The 9,254-nt window shown below is 39.6% G+C and overlaps 1 protein-coding gene across 1 annotated transcript in view; it reads right to left on the reverse strand.

Moving 5' to 3' along the window:
• Positions 1-6,569, reverse strand: part of LOC126385523 (sodium- and chloride-dependent neutral and basic amino acid transporter B(0+)-like) — a 10,093-nt gene extending 3,524 nt beyond the window's left edge. Inside the window, exons 1-11 of the mRNA XM_050037284.1 lie at positions 6,398-6,569; positions 6,169-6,300; positions 4,681-4,842; positions 4,360-4,471; positions 4,138-4,270; positions 3,796-3,936; positions 1,958-2,093; positions 1,652-1,744; positions 1,429-1,554; positions 1,176-1,294; positions 941-1,040 (exon numbers count right to left, since the gene is read on the reverse strand). Coding sequence (XP_049893241.1) covers positions 941-1,040; positions 1,176-1,294; positions 1,429-1,554; positions 1,652-1,744; positions 1,958-2,093; positions 3,796-3,936; positions 4,138-4,270; positions 4,360-4,471; positions 4,681-4,842; positions 6,169-6,300; positions 6,398-6,569 — 1,426 coding nt within the window. The remainder of the gene's footprint in view (positions 1-940; positions 1,041-1,175; positions 1,295-1,428; positions 1,555-1,651; positions 1,745-1,957; positions 2,094-3,795; positions 3,937-4,137; positions 4,271-4,359; positions 4,472-4,680; positions 4,843-6,168; positions 6,301-6,397) is intronic.
• Between the last annotated feature and the right edge of the window lie 2,685 nt (positions 6,570-9,254).

Raw genomic sequence — 9,254 nt, forward strand, 5'->3', positions numbered from 1 at the left:
AGTCATCGTGTCTCAAGTCAAGTCAAGTCCCGAGTCTTTAACTTCCAAGTCCGAGTCAAGTCTCAAGTCTTTTATTTTTTGTCAAGTCAAGTCACAAGTCATCAAAACAGCGACTCGAGTCGACTCGAGTCCAAGTCACAATGACTCGAGTCCCCATCTCTGACTATAGCTAACTTTATTTGATGAATTCAGTCGTTGGGTGGCCCAGTGCTGTTACCATTGGTTAAAACAATCATACTGAAAGTAACTTTATGGGCGTATTGAAATGTTATAACATTACAGTACACATTCTGTACACACACGTACATGTATGCATGAGCCGCACATCAAAGTAATAAATGAGTTCTCTGCTGGATTACTGTGTTGCAAAATGGCATGCAAAAATAGGAAAACTGTCATGAGGCAGGAAATAAAATGCTGTATTACTGTTATTGAGTCAACACTTTGACAGTTTCCTTGAGGTTAAAGCAACAAGAGGGGTGAATTTGTCTTTCCTCGGATTGCTAAGGCATGACCCACTATACTCTCCCTGTGATTGGCTATATTTGTTGCCTTTTTTTGATTGGGTTGGTTAGGTTTGGGCAAAAGGATTGGGACTGGTTAGGGTAAAAATATCAGGGTAAGCCATTCCGGGGCAGAGTGAGGCAGAGTAGGGCAGGTCAAGCCTTTGCTATCCTAGGAAGCAGAGTAGAGGGGATATGATGCCACTGACAGGTAATCAAATGAATTGAATCAAATTACAGATGTCTCTGGGTTTTAACATTACTGGAAACATTTGGAATAATGTATGTATACATCTCAACAAAATATATAATATAGGTATAGTCGATTTAAGAAATGTAGAAATGTAAATACAGCCAAGCCAGTGAAACAATTTATAATGTTTGGTTCATCAAATGTCAAATCATCAAATCACCATATAGTTTTCAGTTATATTTACCATATATGTAGCAGAAGCCAATGATCTCCATGACAGCCAAAATTAGCATCACCCAACCGGTAGTGAAGTTGTCTATTAGAGTCACCCAGTATATTCCTGCCTATCCCAGATGCGTATACACACACACACACACACACACACACACACAGAAAAAGAAACACTGTCAGTAAGCAGGGTAATAATATCAGACAGTTGTGATACGGTCACTGGGTAACTGTCATTAGATCAGCTGTACCCTTGTGACACATGGCAGGCCCAAGAAGAAGATAATGACACATGTTCCTATTGTCAATAAGGCACGTCTGGATTTGAAGAATTCAGGGAAGGCATCAGACAGGCAGGTGGTGGTCACCTCTGAAGGACAAGAACAAAGATGAGAATCGTTGAGCCAACTGAACAACTTGAGGCCAAATGGGAAACACTAATTTGTTGATGTTAGGTTGATATCTATATGTATGTAAGTTAGTGTTATGAAATGACAATCTCACCTAAAAGTGTAAACTGAGAGTCCAGGCCAACAAGGAAAAGCATGAAAAAGAACAGAGCGGACCAGAAGGGGGAAATAGGAAGCTTAGTCAAAGCGTCTGGATACGCAATGAATGCCAGGCCGAAACCTGCGCAAAGATGGAGAAACAAAGTGTCAGAGAATATATGGGAGCTTTTTTTCTCTTTTTTGGGGGGGGAGAGTAGGTAATGTTATAGATGACTGACCTTCCTTCACCACTACCCCGATAGGCTTTCCATAGATGTGAGCCATATGACCTAAAATTGAAAAAATGGCAAAGCCTGCAAACACACTGGTACCTAGGAGGAGATGAAAACAGTTAAGTCAGAAATTTCCAACATCTATACATAGTGGCTTCAATAACCTAAATTAGATACCTTGTACTTACAGCATCATATTGTTATATCTTTAGCTCTGATGATGATTTTCTTTTTTTCTCTCAGTAGTTAAACATTTTTAAATACAGAAATGTGACATCAAATAGTGCTTCAACTGAAATACTGTTTTCCTACCATGATTAAAGAGGGTTACAATAACTGTGTCCAGGAACATGTTGTTGTGGAAATTGCTATATGAAGCAAGAGCCACAGTTCCACCCGAAGCAATGGCGAGGGAATACAAATTCTGAGCTGCTGCATCCCTCCAGACCTAAAACATACCAACATGTCTTCAAAGAGTGATATGAGACATATTTTGCAAACTAATGCTAATCTTTTTAGCAATGCTGGTGGCATGAATTTAGGTTGTTGCCATGAAATTTGTACAGACACACAGTCATGGTTCCCAGATGATGAATCCCTCTGACTTTGGTGATGCCCGTACTTTTACTCTAGCAGAAAAATCAAATTCACATTTGTGATTTGTGAACTGTCGGAGGAATTGCAATTAAATATAGTAAACTCATGTCCCACTTGGAATGAAGTTTGAAAATTGCGACCCCTTAACTTTATATCTGGCACCATTATTGGTTCAGCGTGTTAATTTTTCCAATACTTTGTTTTATGACAAACGCCTGCAAAACCAATGACATTTCTATCAACCTCCGAATTGTTAATTGTCACTGACCTGAAATCAGTAGTAAAACCTTTATGAGTGCAGAACAGAACAGGGGCAATTCGCTTGCCAGTGTGACACATTCACAGGGACTCAAATGCACTAATATATGCAGTGGGATCATCTACCACAACAACAACAAACAGAGTAGGAAACACACAGAGCAGGAGTGTGACTTCATTCTCTGCTCAGGATGCCATTACTCCACTACATCTTTACATAACAAATAGCTGTTTGCTGCTATATTCATTTTCTGAACGTAGCATTCAGCTCCTTAATGTGCCCATTTCATCAAAATTCATATGTTATTCCTATGGTCTAAGACATACAACATGAATTCTCCCAATTCAAAAAACTAGCTAAAGAGAGCTAAAACTGAAATTTATGATGCCATTAAGCATGAAGTCTGGAGCTGCTCCACTGACAATGAAAGGGAAGATGTATAGACGACACTGAGAGCACCCAGGGCAATGTTCTGGGTATCTACATTTTCTGTGTCACAACTAAGAACACAACCATAGAATAAAGCTTATTCTGGTAGGGCCCGGCACCACGAGAACTCCTAAGACGGCTTAGATCCCTCAGTTGTACTTTTTGCTCCCTCTTGTTTAACACCTGTTTTAGTCCCGACAGCACCTGCCCCACAAGGACTGGGTCGTCCCCTCTTGAGCAAACGTGTGGGGCATTTCGACACGTGAGGACATTGTCACTTTGAATCAGTGTTAATTTTAACAACTAACTATTTTGTATAAGTCTTGAGATGAAAATGCTTATCCGTTTTACTCACATTTTAGCCTTTTTTAGCCTTTATATTTTTAGTCTAGCCTTTTTTTTTAGTCGATGAAAATTCAAAACATGTTATTCATTCATTTTCCGTAGTCGCTTATCCTGTTAGGGGTCACGGGGGGCTGGAGCCTATGCAAGCTGACATTGGGCGAGAGGCGAGGTACACCCTGGACAGGTCGCCAGACTATCACAGGGCTTACACATAGAGACAAACAACCATTCATGCTCTTTATTATTAAATAATTATTAATTATAATCCTAACAGAAAAACATTCTGTGGGTCCACAAAATCAGTCTCCCCTTCATTGTCTATGGAGCAGCTCCAGACTTTGTACTTGATGACATCACAAGTCTGAGACTCACTTCTCTGGTTTCTGGCTTTGACAGGGAGTTGCTCATGTTCACAAATATTGATTGAACATTCTTTTTCCAAGGGAAAGACATATTGGAATTGTTAATTTTAGGTGGTGTTCCCCCTTAAGCAGTTAAACATGGAAAGTTGGGTCCCTACCTCTATCTCAGTCAGTTTAGTCAGATTGGATTGGGAACCAATGAAGAACTCTATTCCATCTCTGGCTCCCTCTAGTGTCACCCCTCTGATCAGCAGGATCAGAATCACCACATAAGGAAAAGTTGCTGTGAAATACACAACCTGAGGAGACAAAAACATTGAATTCATACACTGAGGATGTGAACTGACCACAGCAATGCAACTGCAGATGAATATGGGTGCAGCATATTACCATTCCTTAACAAAATGAATGTATAAACCATGGCATGTATACTGGAGGAAGAAAGGCCATTTTTACAAACTGTTGTACAAGGACTTGCTATGAGGTGGATGTTGTCTTACTTTGCCTGATGACTTGATGCCTTTGATGAGCGCTGCAGCAACAAGAATGGAGCTCAGCAGCAGACAGAGGGCCAAGTGCCAAACTACTGGTCCTGTTTCATGTAGACCGCTGGATCTCTGCAGAGCCACATGACTGAGGAGGAGAGAAATCTGTCTGTACAGCCACAGCAGTACGACAAGTGTGTGTATTTGTGCTTGTTTGCATGTGTGTGTGATTCTTACTCCCAGTACTGCTCACTTGGGCTCTGCACTGGCACTGTGATCATGTTGGATGAAGGACAAGTGCTGTTTTCAGTCCAGCTGGGCACTAAAACACCACTTACATTGCAGTACACTTTAAAGGAGAGAGGACCAGTGAATAACTTGGTTAAAATATCAGTCCATGTGATGGGTGTATCCATGTATTAAATCCCAAGAACCATTGTTTGCATTAGCCCACATAGGTCTGTGAGTGTAGCTTATGGTCAAGAGAGACAGATCCATATGCACCAAACAGCAGATTGATCCACAGCTCATTGAAATAATTTTAGAGTAAAAAAGCACCTATAGGTGTGTTGCTGCAGTTACTGTCAACGTGTCTGAGGCAGCTGGACCACGGCAGAGAAGACTGGAAGGAGGCGAACATGTAGTACAGGCTGTAGGCGATGATGACGTTATAATAAATCGACCCCATTGTGTTCAAACTAACCATGGAAAGACCGACACCTGGGGAAGATAATGTGTGATAATGCACTTATAATGACAGGGTTCTTATACATAAATATACAGCAGCATCAAAGTACGGCCTACGACAAACTGAAATGCCTGTGGAAAACTGCCACACCACCCAGCCACAGTGAAATATCGCACTTTGCCAGTGCTTTGTATATTTTGGTTTTAGCGCCCATAGTATCTCTGCAGTTACGGTGTTGTTTCTGGACACAGCACCCCAAAGAGTCCCTTGTTTGATGGTGGACGAGAGGTAAGTACTGCTGCTGGCAGTGGGTGTCAGTCACGTTGGTCACTGGGGTGAAAAAGCCAGTTATGGGAGCTGATTTGTGTGCAGCAATAGTAGCCTGATGCTTGACATAAGGTGTTTTTGTTTGGCTTGCTAGCACTGCCCCTCCCATTTTTAAAATGTCAAACATTTTACTACATAGTCCATATTTAGCATGGCCCAGGTCCTAGACTTTCTCAAGTCATGCCTTATACCATATGAACTGGATATTATTACATGCTATTTTCCTGGCATGGTGCATATTTACACACCCTGTCAAAGTAAAAGCTGCACCTCAGTGCAGAGTCTGACGTTACCCACGCTGAGAACACATAACATCAAATCATGTGACTGATCTGCCCAAACAATTTGCATAACCAATACAAATTTTTTTTCAATTGATGTTAACTGAACCATATACTCTGTTGTACAGGTATTTGTGAGGCAAATGTCCATGACTTCTCCAGGCCTGGAAACTGCTATTCTCAAATTTCATGACTTTTCCAATATTTCATGATCTTAAGAACCTTGTGATAAGTTATTTGGCAAACTGTTTTACTAAAACATGACTCAACTAAACTTTCAAACCACAACTGCCATTTTCTTTCCTTTGTCTTTTCTGTTGAGCAGAGGAAGATCCTGAAGCCATTATTAAAATATTACCATAGGCTATCCTTTACTAATATAGTGACGAACACTATTGACTTAGATTAAATATTGAAATGTTAGTTGAAGTTACCAAAACTACCAACCGTTATGGTTCCAGGTTCTCATATGTGAGTGTCTGCTGCAATAACTAGCCATGGAAGTCTTACCCCTCTTTCTGTCACTTTATGAACTAAAGAGTCAATCAGTTTGTTTTGAAAATTAATCAATACATTAATCAACAATAAAAAACCACTGACAGTTGCAACGCTTTTAACAATAACTCAATTAAGTTATAGGAATATCTCTCACACTAATAGTTGAGCAGGACCAAACATCAGTCACATTTCATATCCTGGTTTTAAGCATCACAGCCTTTAAAAGGATCCCACTGATCTCTCAGGCTTTACCCTGCAGTAAAGGAGCTGCTCTCCACATGTTGACTGGACCTTGGCTGCAAAACTGGCCGATGGCACTTTCCAGGAAGAAAAGAGGAATTCCACACAAAACCAGCATCAGGAAATAGGGAATGAGAAAGGCACCTGCTCACAGGGATAAAAGCAAGTTTTCGTGATGGTCACATTAGTCACAACACGTTAATCGTAATTGATTCTCTAAACACTGATGGCAAATAATTACCGCCGCCATTCTTGTAGGCTAAGTATGGAAATCTCCATATATTGCCCAGGCCAATAGCAAAGCCTATCATAGACAGCATGTACTCTGTCTTGTTGGTCCAGTTTCCACGCTCAGGGTTCTCATCGCCATCATCCACCAGAGAGCTCTGCTCAAAGCACAGTTTGAAAAACATCTATAGTATGAGTTAACCCAATAATAAATCAGAAAACCCCACATATAATAATTGCTATTAACACTAACAAAGGTTCAGTTCCATCAAAATGTCTGCTATGAAGAGAATCTATAGGAATTATACAAATATCAATTGATACAGGATTATACAGTCATTACAACATCACTGTAAGTCATCGAGACATAAACACATAGTGGTGAAAGAAACACATCATTGGATACTTTAAGTATTGAGAATCTTTTACATTAGCTTTGTCTGATTGTGGTTGTGCATCAAAATGGCTTTCACAGCTCTGTGTAATTACAGGGGAATTTATGACCCTTTGAATGATAGGCTACCTGTCACCAGCTGTCACTAATGTCAGTCGTCATGTTTAACAGGGGGCTGGGTGGATTCAGAAAATGTTTGAAAAGATAAATCCAGTCCTCAAAGGCAAACGTGTCTGTTTACATGTCTGTGGTATGATATATGGGCCAGAGATCATAGCGCAGAACACTGATCTACTAATATTAAGCTATCACTTCTGTCAACGATGTAATGAATGACTATTTTTAGTAATGTGCTGAGGTTCATTTTTAACTTTGTAAAAAAAAAAAAATACAGACAAAATTCACAGCCTATATATAAGAAGGCTATACAGTTAGTTATTCAGTTGTCCTACCTGATCAGGAGCAGGATTCTTACAAAGATTAGAGCCATGTTTCCACATTTCTTGACTGCTTCAAATGGTTTGGAGAAGAAAATTCAAATTCAAATCCAAATCTAAAAAAAAGAAAAAAAAAGAAACCCTACCCTACCATGAGTCACAGCAACCAATGATCGCTGTCAGACAGACAGGTTTTTCATCTGGAGGTGAAATTGTCTACACTGTAAAATGTGTTCAGAATATCAATTATCATTGACTTGTGAGGCTTTTGATAAACTGCTAAATAGGCCCATCTCAGCGTTTAATGACTCTGTGAGCTTGGCTGCATTGTACAGTAACAATAAACAACAATAGGCAGAACAAAAGCCACAGTCACCACCACTCTAAACCACTGGCAAGTAGGTATTGTACCTCAGCAAATAAATAAATAAAAAAAGATGTAGAACTGAAACACAGTGAATGTTTTCAAGAAATAAATGCTTGTGTTTTATTTAGTGCCATGTGAGGGTAGTCAGCCGAGCCGTCAGAAGAAAATCTTGACATTGTACATTTCTGCAAACCACACATGCATTACATTTGTGCATTTTGTACATATTATATTAACATTTCTAAAGTGAAAGTAGTGGTCCAGATTATATGTGTATGAGCTGACTAAGTTATTGGGAGATGAGGTGGATGGTGGATGGTGTGCAACCAAGTTGAGGCGCCTGCCAATCTGTGGATCACTGTTTAAGACCAACAAACAACAAAAATGTTGGGTTGTTTTGTTTTGTTTTAGTGAGTCATCTCTGCAAATCCAGCTGGTTAATAGCCAAACAAATGTGGGTGTTTTTTTGGCTACTCGTCATTGTGTTTCCACCGGGGATAGTGCCAGAAAAAACAATTGTATTTCATAGAGACAGTGCTATGTTTCCTGCTGGAATAGTGCCAACAAATTACAATATTTTGAGCCAACACATGATTTGTTCCCAACCAAATTTTTTTTTTTTTTTTGCCTAAACCTCACCACACATTAACCACAGCATTGTTAAAAGAGAAAGAAATGTTAAGTGTCAGCATATCTGCTACACAGTTTAAAGTATTTGTTGTTTGCAGAAATATACAATGTCAGCATTAATTCTGGTGATGGGGTTGGGAAGGTCATATGAAAAAAAGAACATAATTTTCTACATGAACTTTCAGTTAAAGTAAGCTTTGCCTGTTTTTCCACTTCTCACAACAACCCGACATCTAACGCCAGAACTTTATAATACAAAACAAGAGTGGAGACAAGCTTCCTAATTCCAGGCTTTATTTGATTAACACACTTAATCAAAAATGCAATCAAAATGGTATTATTAAAAACTAGATAAAATAAAGTAAAAGAATACATAAATGAACACACCAGTGAAGCTCTTGTGGTGTGTGACTGCATGTATGTATGACTGTATATTCTCTCTAAATACCGCTGCAGTGACTTATAATAAGCTGTGAGCTTGTCTGGTTAAAAGGAGACATGTGCTCAGTTTGTTCAATGATGTCACACAGCTGCATCATCACTGAAAACATACAATAATAACAGAGAGAGAATATGACTGCAAACATGACAGATACATAACCCGTGACACACAGACAGATGTTAAGCTCCTGCACAGGACATTAATCAGCAGCTTATTACAGCACTGACTGCAGCTCTTATTATGGTCACAGTCAATTTCATGCAACATGCACACAGACACAGTTGTTACCTTACCAGCTACTGTAATATGTGATGTGAGCCCTCAGGCTTAATCAAATACTGTTTCACTGTTCACACAATATGAGAAATTCTTTTGCAAATATGAACTGTCACATCAGTAGATACTGGATGTTTCTCTCTCTCACACAGGCACGCACGCCTACACACACACACATGCCCCTGAAATTGACGGTTTATCTGGTTTAAAGACTCCTCCTCCTGCAGAAGTGAATAATCTTGATGCTGCAGTGGCTGATGCTTTATATTAAAGTAGCAGACTAAATACCAGTCTGGTCTCAGTGATATAAACACGGTGTACAAA

Source organism: Epinephelus moara, chromosome 24 (genome assembly GCF_006386435.1).
Source record: "Epinephelus moara isolate mb chromosome 24, YSFRI_EMoa_1.0, whole genome shotgun sequence".
In the NCBI taxonomy this organism is placed as follows: Eukaryota; Metazoa; Chordata; class Actinopteri; order Perciformes; family Serranidae; genus Epinephelus; species Epinephelus moara.